This window comes from Dama dama, chromosome 25 (genome assembly GCF_033118175.1).
Source record: "Dama dama isolate Ldn47 chromosome 25, ASM3311817v1, whole genome shotgun sequence".
NCBI classification, from domain to species: Eukaryota; Metazoa; Chordata; class Mammalia; order Artiodactyla; family Cervidae; genus Dama; species Dama dama.
The window spans coordinates 71,144,469-71,160,110 of record NC_083705.1 but is presented as its reverse complement, the minus strand read 5'-3'; the positions used below and the strand labels follow the sequence as shown (position 1 = coordinate 71,160,110).

Below are 15,642 nucleotides of genomic sequence, written 5' to 3'. Positions count from 1 at the left end.
CAAGATTGCTGGGAGAAATATCGATAACCTCAGATATGCAGATGACACCACCCTTATGGCAGAAAATGAAGAGGAACTAAAGAGCCTCTTGGTAAAAGTGAAAGAGGAGAGTGAAAAAGTTGGCTTAAATTTAACATTCAGAAAACTAAGATCATAGCATCTGGTCCCATCACTTCATGGCAAATAGATGGGGAAACAGTGGAAACAGTGATGGACTTTGTTTTCTTGGGCTCCAAAATCACTGCAGATGGTGACTGCAGCCATGAAATTAAAAGACATTTGCTCCTTGAAAGAAAAGCTATGACCAACCTAGATAGCATATTAAAAAGCAGAGACATTACTTTGCCAACAAAGGTCTGTCTAGTCAAAGCTATGTTTTTTCCAGTAGTTATGTATGGACGAGAGAGTTGGACTATAAAGAAAGCTGAGCACCAAAGAATTGATGCTTTTGAACTGTGGTGTTGGAGAAGACTCTTGAGAGTCCCTTGGAATGCAAAGAGATTCAACCTGTCAATCCTAAAAGAAATCAGTCCTGAATATTTGTTGGAAGGACTGATGCTGAGGCTGAAGTTCCACTACTTTGGCCACCTGATGCAAAGAACTGACTCATTGGAAAAGAGCCTGATGCTGGGAAAGATTGAAGGCAGGAGGAGAAGGGGACAACAGAGGATGAGATGGTTGAATGGCATCACCAATGTGATGGACATGAGTTTGAGCAAATTTTGGGAGTTGGTGATGGACAGGGAAGTCTGGCATGCTGCAGTTCATGGGGCACAAAGAGTCGGACACGACTGAGCGACTGAACTGAACTGATTGGTAGTTCTTAAGTGTCACTTCCAAACTAAGGCATCGACTCTAGCTTAGGTTTTGGTTTGCTTAGGTGGGGAATGCAGGCATTAGAGCCACCTCTCTTCAATGGCCTCCCTTTAAAAAAATAGTGCAGAGAAAGGGTGCCATCCAGGCAGGAAGAAGCAAGTGAATAGGTTCAGATGTGAGGTTGGGGGGTGGCGACCTCCATACAGCTCACTTTACCTAGAGCCTAAATCAGGACATGTGAAGGCATCAAGAGGCTGAGCAGGGTTGTTCCAAGAGACCTGGTATTTCACAGGAGAAGGTAGTTTTCTTGAGTAGGTCATGGGGCAGGATGCTGCCAGATTTCTGTCCCAGGTAGAACACTGAGGGGATGGATCTGAGCTGGCAGCAAGGCAGGGGAGCAATCCTGAAGACTTGACTAAGACAAGAGAGAGGGACAAAGGAGGACAAGGAGGCATGAGAAGAGACCGCGATAAAGGTGGAGAAACCATGGTCATTGGGATGTGGACAGGTTTTAGCACAGGAGTGGAGGATGTGTCCGCGTTCCAGCTCATTCACGTTACAGAGGGTCCTGGGGGCTGCAGTCCAGGGGGTCACAAAGAGGTTGGACGCGGCTGAGTGACTGAGCACGCAAGCATGCAGGCATGGAGGGGCAGGAAGTCTTGTCCAGTGTGGGACCTGCCACCTGTGATTGGGATACTATTTAAAAGGAAAATGCCTAACTTAGGTGTGAAGATCTGTGTCTATCACACACTGCAACACTCAACCATCTTGCTTGAACAGTTCACTTGGGATTCTTTTTGAAACCTTCCACCGAAGAGTAAAACGTCCTGAATTTGTAATAAGGAACTCCGTTCACAAGGATCATGCTATTTGAAACCAGATTTACGGAAGTATATCATTTTTGTCAAAAATGCTAGCAGTAACAAAATCCAACAAGGCTATTCCCAGTTGGTGTCTTCATCTTCCTTCCCTTAGTCTGGGTATTGCTGCTTGGTCGTTAGAGTGACCACTCATGCAGGTGACCCACTTCACTCCGTCCTACCTCTGCTTCCTGGCCATTGAGTTCTCAGCCCTGGTCAAGCTACAGAAAGGATGAGGTTTTAAATGGATGTAAACCCTGAGCGTCTTCCTTGCCTGGAATTGTTTTGCCTCTGGTGTGTGACTGGGAGCTATAGCATCAGATTCTGCTTTCTCTCAAGAAAAACTAACCCCAATGGTACTTTCTCTGCACATTTTTATTTTCCTGGACATGTTTATTTTATGGTTATTTTTCAGTTTCTCAGCTCATATATGCAATGAGCTTTTGCTCTCTGGGGTGAATAGAACTAGTTCAGGACCTGAAAACATCCTGAGTTAAAAAAAAAAAAATCAATGTAATGTCAATAGCAGACATTTATACACGTATAACCTTTTCAAGACCTGGGTAGAATTTCTATCAAATCAAGTTCTGATTAAAGACTCCAGTAGTATTATTTGCCGATTGTACTTTTTTTTCTTTTACAGAATAAAATCACTTCATATCTTCATTCTTTCATCAATTCATTCATTCACCAAGTAAATATTTATTAAGCATTTACTATGTGTTTTGCAAATTTAAGGTAATAGAGATATAACAGTGAACAAAAGAAACAAAATCTCCTTCCCTTAATTAATTGACCTTCTAGTGAGGGTATTTTCCCCCTGGTGGCTCAGATGGTAAAGAATCTTCCTGCAAGGCAGAAGACCTGGGTTCGATCCCTAGGTCAGGAAGATCCCTGGAGAAGGGAATGGCAATCCACTCCAGTATTCTTGCCTGAAAAATTCCATGCACAGAGGAGCCTGGTGGGCTACAGTCCATGGGGTCAGACAGTTGGACACGATTGAGCGGCTAACACACACTAGAGAGGGAAGAACGGCCATATTAAGATGAAAAAAAGATTTGGTGTCTACTCACTGCCGTGACACACACTGAAACCTCCTCACACCTGCCTCCACCTAAGGAAACAGCGTTGCTGTTGCTCAGTCACCCAGCCGTGTCTGACTCTTTGCGACCCCATGGACTGCAGCACGCCAGGCCTCCCTGTCCTTCACCACCTCCTGGAGTTTGCCCAAGTTCATGTTCATTGCATCAGTGATCCCGTCCAGCCATCTCATCCTCTGACTCCCTCTTCTCCTTCTGCCCTCAATCTTCCCCAGCATCAGGGACTTTACCAATGATGCCGCATCCAGTGATGCTGATGCAGCTATGAGCCATGCCATGCAGGGTCATCCAAGATGGACGGGTCATAGCAGAGAGTTCTGACAAAATGTGATCGACTGGAGGAGGGAATGGCAAACCACCCCAGTATATATCAGAACCTCATGAACTGTATGAAAGGAAATAGTACCTGTTATCAAATGCATATGTACAAACCAACAATCTTTTTTTGTGTGTGTACTATTTCCATCTGCTCCCATCTAAAAAAGTTGACTAAAATTCATCCCTTCACTCGGCCCAGGGTAGTATAAACATGTTAGGAAAATGCTTAGAATAACGGACTCATTCTTATAATGTTACAGGTAAACTGAAGCTCAGAGATATTTATAACATCTTCAAAGATCTCCACGCAGTTGGTGTCAGGAAGAAGCAAAAATCCAGCACTCTAACTCATTACAAGGATATTAACAATCATTACAGCTATGTGAATACAAGTAGTGAGTTTATTTTCAAATTCAAACATAAAACCACGAATCAAACATGGTAGAGTGGCTTAACATCTTGAATTAAGTTATCTGAATTGAATGAATTCAGAATTGGGCAAAAATAGCCATCAACTATGTCACAGCATTGTTTTTCCTAGAGACCACTTCTTGTTGCTCAAAGTACATTATTTAACAGTGTTAGAGTGTAGTTGAATTATTCTCTCATTGACTCTTTTAAGGGACACCTAAAAGGATATAAAAGTAAAAGTCAAGGTATCTGAATCATTCAAGCTTGGTACATAAAGCCCCTCTCCTGATACCTCCCTAGGCAACACATCCGGAGAACACAGCTCGCTCTATGAGTCATGAGTTTTTAGATCTCATTCTCGGGGCAGGAGCCGAGAAATCGATTCCTCTCACAAGCTTGTAGACGCGCTGGTCCGGGCGCTGATTAGTCATTAACTGGTTCTCACTCCCAGCTTCTCACAGAAGGAATTCCAGTGTCTCAGGGGATCTTGAAACAAGTCCTAGGAACAAACTTTGGAACGGCAGTGGGATTTTGTGAAAGGTCTGTCTCAAAATAATCTTCTCATATATCCAGGACCATAAATCCCAATCAGTAACCTGTAATCAGATTTTAAAGATGAGTTTATGAAATATTGATCCCAATTTTGTCACTTGAGAAATAATTTGTCAAATGAACCAAGGAAGCAAGATTTCTCAAAGACAAGTAGGGAGCATTCCTACACCGAAGGGGAAAGAAGATGAATATATTAATGGTCCATTCAGCAGCTATTTTTTCTCTGATGCTCTAAAAACTGAACTGCAGGGGAGCTCCTTAGTGAGCTGAAAGAGTCAATGGTCCTTGGCACAGTTTGCCTGCCTGCCTTTAATCAATCAGAGCTCTGTGACATTGGGCAGAGCACAATGGCGCCCTTATTGATGAAGCTAATCTAACTGGATTCCGAATAGGAACTAGAAGATGGGTTATTTTTAAAGCAAAGCCCATTGATTCAAAAATTCGGTTCTGTGGCATAATTATTTAGCGGATGTGTAATCGCTCAGGTGTGTTATCATCTGTGTGAAACACGATCAGCCTAGCAGGCAGAGGTGCCTGCGGCCTGTCTGCTGGAGGTTGAAGGGTCTGCCTGCCTGAACCCCAGCCTGCATGCAGCCTGCCGGCTCTGCACGCAGGCAGAAATGCCAGGACTGCTCAATGCCTCCTGTGAGTAGGACCGGCCCTCGAATTTGAAGGGCCTGGGGCGAAATAAAAATGGGTGACCCCTCATTCACAAATGATCAAGAATTTCAAGATAATGACAACAGGACCTTAAACCAAGTGTGGGGCGACCCCAGCACAAACCACACTCCCACAGGCCCACAATCCTGCCTTCTGGGTTCTAAGGATGGAAGGCTGCCCTCTAGCGCTGCAGGAGAAAAATGAGTCCTCCTTTCCAATGCCTTTTTTTCCCCCCACTCCTCAGGTCCAGTTAGAGCTTCCCCCAGTCAGTTTCTTTGTGTGATTTGTCACAAATACTTTGATACCAAGTGAATTCATGGGAAAAGCCTTTGTTCTCTGTGCCTTACCCTTGGCATAGCCTCCCTGCTACCTAAAAGTATGGGAACGGACTCGCGGACTCCTTGGGGTCCCTTGAACCACATGAGTCATGAAATCACAGATTTCATGCTCCTGGCTTTGTACTAAAGGGCATTTCTCACCCCACTTCATGCTGCTTGTGGGTTATCATTTCGTGGTTTTCCTTTCTTTTCTCCCTCCCTTCAAAATAGAAACTGTTGTGAACTTTTAAAAAGGTATACTTGGTGCAACTGATTCTAAAATGCTGATAGAATAACTATGATCATCATATTGGTTCACATTTTATTTTGTATAAATAGGTCCTCATAAAAATAAGCCCCTGTGGCTGATTCATGTTGATGTATGGCAGAAACCAACATAACACTGTAAAGCTATTATTGTCCAATTGGTGTGGAGAAAAGGGAACCCTCTTACACTGTTGGTGGGAATGCAAACTAGTACAGCCGCTATGGAGAACAGTGTGGAGATTTCTTAAAAAACTGGAAATAGAACTGCCATATGACCCAGCAATCCCACTCCTGGGCATACACACTGAGGAAACCAGATCTGAAAGAGACACGTGCACCTCAATGTTCATCGCAGCACTGTTTATAATAGCCAGGACATGGAAGCAACCTAGATGCCCATCAGCAGATGAATGGATAAGGAAGCTGTGGTACATATACACCATGGAATATTACTCAGCCGTTAAAAAGAATTCATTTGAATCAGTCCTAATGAGATGGATGAAACTGGAGCCCCTTATACAGAGTGAAGTAAGCCAGAAAGATAAAGAACATTAGAGCATACTAACACATATATATGGAATTTAGAAAGATGGTAATGATAACCCTATATGCAAAACAGAAAAAGAGACACAGAAATACAGAACAGACTTTTGAGCTCTGTGGGAGAAGGTGAGGGTGGGATGTTTCGAAAGAACAGCATGTATACTATCTACGGTGAAACAGATCACCAGCCCAGGTGGGATGCATGAGACAAGCGCTCGGGCCTGGTACACTGGGAAGACCCAGAGGAATCGGGTGGAGAGGGAGGTGGGAGGGGGGATCGGGATGGGGAATACGTGTAAATCTATGGCTGATTCATATCAATGTATGACAAAACCCACTGAAATGTTGTGAAGTAATTAGCCTCCAAGTAATAAAAAAAAAAGAAAAGAAAAAAAATTTTAAAAAATAAGCCCGCAAACCGAAACCCAGTGTAACCTTGGGAAGCCTGACATATCTTGATTATTATAGTATGTTCCTTCCATCACCTCTGTCTACTATGGCGAGATTTAAATTGTATGGGGGAGTTGGGGATGAATGTTGATCTTTTCCTCATGTTCTGTTCTTTGTAGCCCTACTTTTCAAAGTACATTGGAAATTCCTAGAAGGGTCCTAGGCCTGGTCCATTATCCCCCTTGACCATTTGATGTACTGTTGGTGCTTAGTTGCTAAGTCATGTCCAACTCCTTTGCGACCCCATGGACTATAGCCCACAAAGCTCTTCTGTCCATGGGATTCTCTAGGCAAGAATACTGGAATGGGTTGCCATTTCCTTCTCCAGGGGATCTTCCCGACACAGGGATGGAACCAGCAGATTCTTTACCACTGAGCCAGCAGGGACTACCTGACATCTGACAGGCACAAAATAAATATTTATTGCAAGAATTAATGAAAGAGTGAGTGATAAAAAATGTCATAAGGGTCAAAGACAAAGCTTCCTCCAAGCAGAGTCTCTTTAAATTATATTTAACAAATCTAGAAATCTTACAGCAACCCTGTTTTACCATGTGGCGAATAGACAGACAAATAGTGGTTGTTAAAAACACCCCATTCACCCCTAGAGAGAAGGAAAAAATAATTAAACGTACTTTTCCCTCACACCTCTCTCAGTACTTTTAACCATAAACCTAAATTACAGATTATTTACTTTTCCTTCCTCCTTGAGTGGGTATAGGCAGCAGTCGATCAAGGCAAAGGGTGAGAATACCTCCCGAATCGGAGAGAAGTTACTGCAATGGGGAAGACAGCAAGTGCGCAGCTCCGCCCATCCCAGGCACTGGGGCAGAGCCAGAGGAAGCAGAATCTCCGGCCAGAAAATGCAACTTCCCACTCACCTGGGCATCCTTAGGAGGCTTCGGGCTCTAGCTGTTTATACACAATCTGATTCATTAGGGCTGTCTTACAGCTTGCTCTCAGAACCACCAAAACCTTAAAACCCCTCTGTCCAAACCAAAGAGCTGAGCCCCGTTGGGTGAGCGGATCCGAGGGAAACTCTAAGATTGGAATCCACCTGGTTAAAGGTCTACATGCAGCCGCGGGCACGCAAGGCGGCGTGGGGGTAGCAAACCAGGAGCTGGACAAAGAAGACAGTTCCATCCCCTGCTAGGGTGGGGGCCGTGGGACCCCCCAGGCGCCATGCAGGGTAAGACCTTCTCCCATGCTTTGCCTTCTCCCCTTTCTCCTCCTCTGCAGGTCCAGGGCAGGAGGGCAGGCCCAGGACAAAGCGGAGCCTGGGGGTCAGGGCCTCGGTCCAGGCTCCGGGGTCCGGGACACGCACCCTCTGCCTTCCCTTCGTGACACCCCCCACCCTCAGGTGGCCGGCATCAAAAGAGGCTAAAAATACAGCCCTTAGAAGGCTCCGGGTTCCCCTCCCTTCGTGGCCTGGGTTCTGTGGTCACTGGGCACGCAGCTGCCCGGCTCACATGCCCCTGCCGGGCAAGGGGACAGGAGTGCCCGAGCGGGCAGCGGGACACTTCGGGAAGGTTTGCCAAGTGCTGAGCAGTGCCAGGGCTCAGAGCCCCCCCTGCGCCGGTCCGTGTCCTGGCACGGACAAGGGCACAGGATCACGCCCTGGGCTGTTTGCTGGAGCGGAGGGTCGAGGTCCACTGTGCGGAGAAGTGGGCTTCCTGGAACAGGAGGAACCCTCCAGAGAGGGGCGGGCTCCCTCGGAGAGCGCCAGTGAGCGCCCCCCACCGCCCGGGGAGAGAGCCAGAGCTCTGGACTCGGCTTGTCAGGAGGGGCCTCTTCCCGGGCAGCCGCGCGCCCCCATGCGGCTCCAGCCGGGTCTCCAGCACCGCCCCCCGCGCCCACCCCCTCGAGGTCCCAGAGCGCGATCCACACCGCTCCCCCTCCGCCTCGCACCAGCGCCCTCTCCCCGGCTGCGCCCTCGCCGCTGCCGGGCAGCAGGGACTCGGCGGCGACCCCGGACCCGCCAGAGGGCTCCCCCTAAACTCCGAGCCGGACAAACCTTGCCCCATGGGGTTCCCTCCAAAGTGTGACTTAAGCTGAAACTGCAGGGCGAGGACGTGGAGGGGTGCAGCCTCCCTCCTGCATTGCGCACTTGGGTGGCTGTTCTCTGCCCCGGGGGTCCCCTCGCGCCCCAGCGCCTTCCCCGCTCCCTGCAAGGAAGTCCCGGGCCCTCTAGATAGGCGGGAGGACTGTGAGAGCCCCCCAAGACCTCTGCGCAGAGTCGAAGAAAACGAGGGTGGGAACCCCCTACCCAGTAGCGGATGCGGAGAGGACGCAACTCCTCCTTCGTGTGCCCGGAGAGGCAGTCCCGGCGGTCCTCTGGGCCCGAGGTACCGAAGGAGGCCAGGTCTCCTCCAGGCTCCGCTCCGCCAAAGTGGGCAGGAGTGGGGGCGCACCCAGCCCCCCGCGGACCACTCAGAGCTGGGGGCGCGAGAGGGTGGGAGTGCCCCTTCTCACCGCTCTTGGAGCTAGTGGGGAGCAGTTAGGAGCCCCCGCATCGTCAGAGAGAGGTGGGAAGTAGGGGGGGATACAGACGGGGGACCCCCCTCCCCTGCCGCTCGCGGACAGCGTAGGGGACGGTGGGAGCATCCCCCCAACCCCCCCGAGCCCAGGCGGGGACCGCGGAGGGAGGTGGCCCGCGCCGGGGCCCAGTGTGGGCGTGTCCAAGGGGCGGGCGCCCGAGTATCGGCGCGGCTGGTTCCTCCTTCCCGGCGCCCAGCCCTCGGCTCCGTGCCGCCCCCAGCGCGCGCGGCCCGGCCGTCGGGGGGCGGCGGCGGCGGTTGGAGACCCGGGCTGCGCCGCGCGGGGTGGGGGCAGAGGCGGGCCGAGCGCCCCTGTCGCGCCCGCCCCCTCCCGCGCGGTGGCGGCAGCGGCGCCGCCGGGAGCTGCCCCCGAGGCCGCCGCCCAGCCCCGGGCGCCGAGCTCCGCCCGCGCCGGAGGCCCCTGCGCGCAGCTCGGAGCGCGGGCAGCCCGGGCCGGCCGAGGCGGCGCGGGGGTGGCACGCGGGCGGGCGGCGCAGCGCCGGCCGGGCGCGCTCGGCGGGCGCCCCGCGAGCCGCCCCGATGTGGCAGGAGGCGATGCGGCGGCGCCGCTACCTGCGGGACCGCGCCGAGGCGGCGGCGGGCGGCGGAGACGGGCTGCAGAGGTCCCGGGACTGGCTCTACGAGTCCTACTACCGCATGAGCCAGCAGCACCCGCTCATCGTCTTCCTGCTGCTCATCGTCATGGGCGCCTGCCTTGCCCTGCTCGCCGTCTTCTTCGCGCTCCGCCTGGTGAGTGTCCTACCCGCGCGCCCCCGGGGCCCCGGGAGGCGAGGGACGGACCCGGCCCGGCCGCCTCCTGCCCCGGGGACTGCCCCCTCCGCCCGCGCGGCTCCCGGCCCCTCCTCGGCCCACCCGCGGCCGGCCCGGCTCTAGCGAGCCCTGCGGGCAGGAGAAAAGTTTTCCTTGGGAGGTTCTGCCCCAAAATAAAAGTTGGCCGGGGTGTGTGCACCAGGTGGACCGCCGCGGCGTGCGTTCTCCATCTCTGCGCGCCCGCTGGCAAACTCGCTGCGCTTTCCGCGCGGCATCCACTCCAGCGGGTCTCCATCCGAATCGGCACCGCGCCTCTCTCGGCGAGGCGAGGCCGCTGCCGGGCTCCCGAGCTGGCGTTTTAGTTTGGATCGGACGTCATTTAAGTCTGTAGAAATCCTGCCTCGGGAAAGTGGTGAATGGCGAGGGAAAAAAAAAGAAAGACAAGTATTTATTTTCCACCTTTGCCTTTAAAATGCCAGGTTTAGTCCCCTAGGCAGAGAGGTGGGGGTGTTGACCTGTTGTGAGTCTGCATCCTTTGAGTGTCTAAGTCACAAGCATTGGTGGACTGTCGCCTTCCTATTTCTAGGGGGGGTCGTTTATCGTGCCTGCTGTTGGGTACAGGTTACTCAACTGGGTTTCATCGCTGGGACCGCAGTGCAACTCTACAGCTGATGTCGGTTTTGCCAATTTGTATTTTTCAAGCAGGAGCCTTTGGCTCACTCCCTTAAGCAGTGAGAGGAAATCTGTAGATGGCGGTAAACTTCCTGTTACTGATCTTTGTGTTGGTGTGGTTCAAACTTTTGCACCGCCTGTGATGTGTCTGTGCAGCTCGGGTGCCAAGCATTGATTAATCAGTGAGATATTTTTGGTCAGTGGTTGATCTGGGGACGTCTGGGAGGAATGCTGTCTTTTTAGCACAGAATGTAAACATGCACCTATATTCCTGTCCTCGGAGCAAAGGCGTGGGTGTGTGCCTTTATTTCACCACTGCGTGCAAAATCGCTGTCCTTGGTTTTTGGCAATTTATTCCTCATATCCTGAGCCAGATGGTGCTCAGATATTATGCATGGGAAAACTTGTTATCATCACGGGTTCTTTAAAAAATGAAGTTTACCTTCTCCCCACAATTGTCAAAGGTGTTGTCTTCTCATGGAATTCAACAAGATAAGGGAAAAAAAAATTAGAAAGCAGAAGATCACGGATGCCACCGATCATAACTGGGTCTTATATTATGCAACACAGAGCAGAGAGCACCTTCATTCTGTATTCTGGGTGTGAGTTCAGGGCAGTCTTCACAATCTTCTTGCCAGCCTGCACTGCTTCCTGGAATGGCATCTTTTTTTCTCTTCTCACCACTTTTTAGGGCCAAGGATGACTTGAGGAGAGACTTCTGCTCCGTCTCCTTGGCAAGCAGAGTCTCTGAAGGCATCTCCTGTTCATTACCATTCCTGCAGGGGAGAAAACACGTCCCTCTTCCTCTGCAAATCTGTTCTGCTAGGACATTGCTGCTTGTGATTCTGGCGAATCTGTAATTCAAAGCGTTCTGGCTGGTTCTCTTCTAAATGGAAGAGGAGGAGCAGGTGATGGCCTATTTTTAGCACCATTAATATATTTAAAGACAAGTGTGAAGTTCATGCCTCCCTGACACACACCACTTTGCACTGATACGGATCTCTAACTTCTTAAACCTTGATCTAGCTTGAACGCGTCGCCCTGTCCTCAGAGATTCAGTGCAGTCAGCTGAAAGCTCCCTCCTCTAATCTGCCTTTGATCTTTGTGTTTCTCTGCTCAGTTCCTTTAGGGTTTCCCAGGTGGCAGTAGCGGTAAGGAACCCTGCCCTGTAGGAGACAAAAGAGACGTGTGTTCAGTCCCTGGGTGGGGAAGATCCCCTGGAGGAGGAAATGGCAACCCACTCCCGTATGCTTGCCTGGGAAATCCCATGGATGGAGGAGCCTGGCAGGTTGCCGTCCACAGGGTTGCAAATAGTTGGACACAGCTGAAATGACGTAGCATGCAGTTAACGCATCCAGTTGCTTTACATTCTGTTTCATGGGGAACAAATGTTGGAATGGCATCTTTCGGAAAAGGTTGCCCAGGCATCTTTATTTTTCTTCGTAAATTGATCATTGCCACAGTCTAGGCATTCAGCAAAATCACTTTAAGCAGAAAGCGAGCACTTCCCTTGGCATGGCTGTAGCCCAGGGAGAGGTCCAGAGACGATGGAATGGATCCTGTTCTCTGCTCTGCCTAAACCATGCTTGGTCATGTCTGCTCTTTGTGCTAGGTGATGAGCTGTGCAGAAATGTTCCAGAGTCAGGAAGGGTAATGGGGTCTGGTGGAAAGGTGACTTCAAGTGGGATCTGGGGCTGCTGGGCTGGGTGGGCATTGGGAAACGCCAGGGAGGAATGGGCCCTGTCCTCGGAAACTTGACCTTCAGAAGGACTGGATCGATTCTGAGGTCGGGACAGCTCGTTTCTATTTTGCTTTTAGTAATAACGCAAATAGCAGTTTCACTTTGCAAAAACATGTTCTCTATCCCTGTCATTCAAGGTTAGGAGATTTGGAAGGCAATGCGGTAGTAACATAGGCCCCTGTGCACATGGGGTGGGGTGAGTTCATTTCTCAGAATGACCAGAGTGTGGCTTCCCAGAGATCTACCTCAGGGGGCAGAAATAGCTGCTTGGGGCAGGCCCAGGTTTCCACCTTTACTAGAATTGCTAGGCTCTGATGTAATTCAGGAGCTTGGCAGATCTATTTTTGCTGCCTGTAATCTTGGACAGATTCCTTCTTTCCTATGAATCTGCCTGATTTTGATTTCCATTAGACTTCCACCAGTTCTTGTAGTAGCAAATGTCTGGCAACTTTCTTAATGCACATCCGTGGTCTCCTGGAACATTTGGATCACAAAATGATCCTAACATCATCTGAATACATGGTGATTTTTTTTGCAATATGTAATTGCTTTTGTGTGAATTGACGGGAAATATATCTTTAAAAAAGTAAGCTTCGTCTTGACCTCGTAGTCCCCTTTGTTGTTGCAGTTCATTCACTTAGTTGTGTCCAACTCTTGGCTTCCCTGTCCTTCACTATCTCCCAGAGTTTGCTCAAACTCATGTCCATTGAGTCGGTGATGCCATCCAACCATCTCATCCTCTGTCATCGCCTTCTCCTCCTGCCCTCAATCTTTCCCAGCATCAGGGTCTTTTCAGTGAGTCAGCTCTTGGTATCAGGTGGCCAAAGGATTGGAGCTTCAGCTCCCTAATTGTGTTCCTGTAATTGATATTATTCACAAACCTCTCTCACTTAATTTCAATCTATGGTCAATCCATGCTTTTGCATCACTGATCATGAAGTTAAAGTAATCTGCAAAGTATTTTTATTATCCTGTAAGAGTAAATTCTGAATTGAAACTTTACCATCTTGCTTAACTGCTTTTTCTTACATAAAAAGCTGTTAAATAGGTTTAACCCCATATTTGTTAAGAAATATCAAGATACAAAACCAGTAGCACATATGATACCGTGTCTTGAATTTTAATATCTTATTTAATAATATGAAAAATGCTTTCTTTTTGCTTATGGTGGAAGTTTTTGACGATACTATGGGTGTGCTGAATAAAATTAAATTGCCCCCTGGCATCAGAGACCCTGGAACTAATGAGACCAAACTTTTAAGTTATAAGTGTTATGAGTTAACTTCATTGTCCAGGACTGGTTCTTATTACTAAATGCATGACAAACTCATCTCAGAATTAAATCCTCTCTCATTTATTATGTCCCAAATCAGCCAACTTTTCTCAAAATTTGCCTGTTATGGTTAGGAAAGGTTGACATAATTTTTTTAGTTTGTCAAATACCAGCTAGCTCCAGCCAGATTTGTTTTGGCTAAAATTTATGATTAGGGGTGGTCAATATTTCAACTGGAAAAATTCCATTCCTATAAATTTTAAATAGTCAGATATTGCAATAAAACTGATTTTTTGGTCTATTTTTTAGTAATGAAATCAAATAAGCTTTTATTAAATATGTAATATCTGTGATTTTTCAGACTATGATCTCCCTTCTTGCTTTTACTGTGACTGAGTGTGCCAGCTCTTTCCGACGATGACCACAAGTACTTTATGACATATCAGTTTTCCCAGCATCAGGGCAGATATATCAGAGTATTTCTTTTCTCTGTACATGGAGAAAGAATCTTAATTTTTCCAAAGCAAATAAATGAAACCAGCCATTGTAGAGGGAAATAGCTTTATGATTGCAGGGACTATTTCAGCGCCCCCAGTGGGTGGAGGAATCAATGAGGAGTCAGTCTTTTGACAAGAAAGTCAGTCTTTCACCCCTTTCTTGGGGAGTGGAAGGCTGGAGAAGGCAGATGAACATGTCTGACATCTCGTCTGAGGAGTAGGAAATTCTCTGCATGCTTTCTCCAGTCTCATCATTCTGGGGCTGGGGGCGGGGGGTGTTGGGGAGGGAATAGTGTATGCTCTCAGGAATTGGAGTGGAGGTAGCTAAAGATCCGTCTTTCTGTGAATTTCTCTATCCATGCAGGAGACTTACTTGGCAGGTATTTGTAATCACAACCAGTAATTCAATAAGTCATTTTAATTATGACTTCACTGTGGTATAAACAAAAGACAACAAAAAACTCATTTTCTGCAGAAACGTTGGTTGCAGTTTACAGGCCCAGCAGGAAAAGACTTAGAAGCATCCTTTGGATATTCAAGTGTGTGCTGTGCGGCTTGGGTGCTCAGCCCATCCATCAGGTCTGACTGTTTGAGACCCCTTGGACTGCAGCCTGCCAGGCTCCTCTGTCCCTGGGATGCTCCAGGCAAGAATGCTGGAGTGGGCTGCCATCTCCTGCTCCAGGGTACTCTGGTTCTGCCCGTGACTCAGTGTTGGCATCGGCACCGTCCACTGGGCCATCCGCTCGTTCTTCCCTCAGTGATGTTGATGGAGTGTCCGCTGGGACCAGCACTGGGGCGGGCATCTCCCCTGGGTGGTATTCCGTCCTGCAGCGGCTCATCTGTGACCCCCGCCCCCGACCTCTCTGCTCTGGGGTGGTCGGTCAGCCTGGACTCCGTCTGCAGCTGGTTCTCTCTGGCTTCGCTCTGTTTCCTCCAGTGCATCCAGCGTGGTCCTCGCACCAGGAAGCCGCCTCCTCCCTGTGCCGCTTGTCCAAGTTCAAGCTCTCCTTCTCAGGCTTCAACAGTCTGGCCTGTGCTGTGCCTTCCCGTCTGGACTGGATGCCTGCAGCGCTCATCCGTTCTTGTTGTTGTGGTTCAGTTGCTCAGTCATGTCCGACTCTTTGTGACCTCATGGACTGCAGAATGCCAGGCTCTGCTGTGTCCTCCACTATCTCTTGGAGTTTGCTTAAATCCACATTCACTGAGTTGGTGATGCCATCTCATCCTCTGTCATCTCCTCCTGCCTTCAGTCTTTCCCAGCATCAGGGTCTTTTCCAATGTGTTGGCTCTTCACATCAGGTGACCAGAGTATTGGGGCTTCAACTTCAGCATTCGTCCTTACAATGAATATTCAGGGTTGATTTTCTTTAAGATTGACTGGGCCCATGTCCTTGAGCTCTCTCATTACATCAAATAATTTTCCTCCTTGATGACTGTCATCTGACCTGCAGAATACTTTGCGAGTTCATCTTGTCTCTTCAGTTAATTGTTAGTTCTTTCAGGGAAGAAACTTAGGACCCCCACATTTAATGCAGCACTCACCGGCTGGAAGGTGTGTGATTAATATGTACAGTTTAGGGGACAGACATGTTTTCCTTCGCGGCTGTCAATCCCATCGTGTGGCCTCTTGTTAAGAACGTGAAACTGTCGCTAGGCCTGGATCTGGTCTCAGTGTTGCCCCTGAGTGTTCCTGAAAAATTAATTTTTCTGCTCTGGACTAAAATGAATAACGCAAGCAGGCTCAGGGAGATCGTTTGGGAACCAAGTAAGATGGATCCTGAGGACATTCGGCACAGAGCCGGGCACCAGCCTTACCTGCAACAACTGTGGTCGTTTTTGTTATTGTATTTGCAGCAC

At 49.2% G+C, this 15,642-nt stretch overlaps 1 protein-coding gene across 1 annotated transcript in view; it reads left to right on the top strand.

The window, feature by feature from the left end:
• The first annotated feature begins 9,371 nt into the window (after positions 1 to 9,371).
• ADCY2 (adenylate cyclase 2) overlaps positions 9,372 to 15,642 on the top strand; it is a 455,550-nt gene continuing 449,279 nt past the window's right edge. Inside the window, exon 1 of the mRNA XM_061129349.1 lies at positions 9,372 to 9,581. Within this exon, the coding sequence (XP_060985332.1) occupies positions 9,372 to 9,581 (210 nt within the window). The remainder of the gene's footprint in view (positions 9,582 to 15,642) is intronic.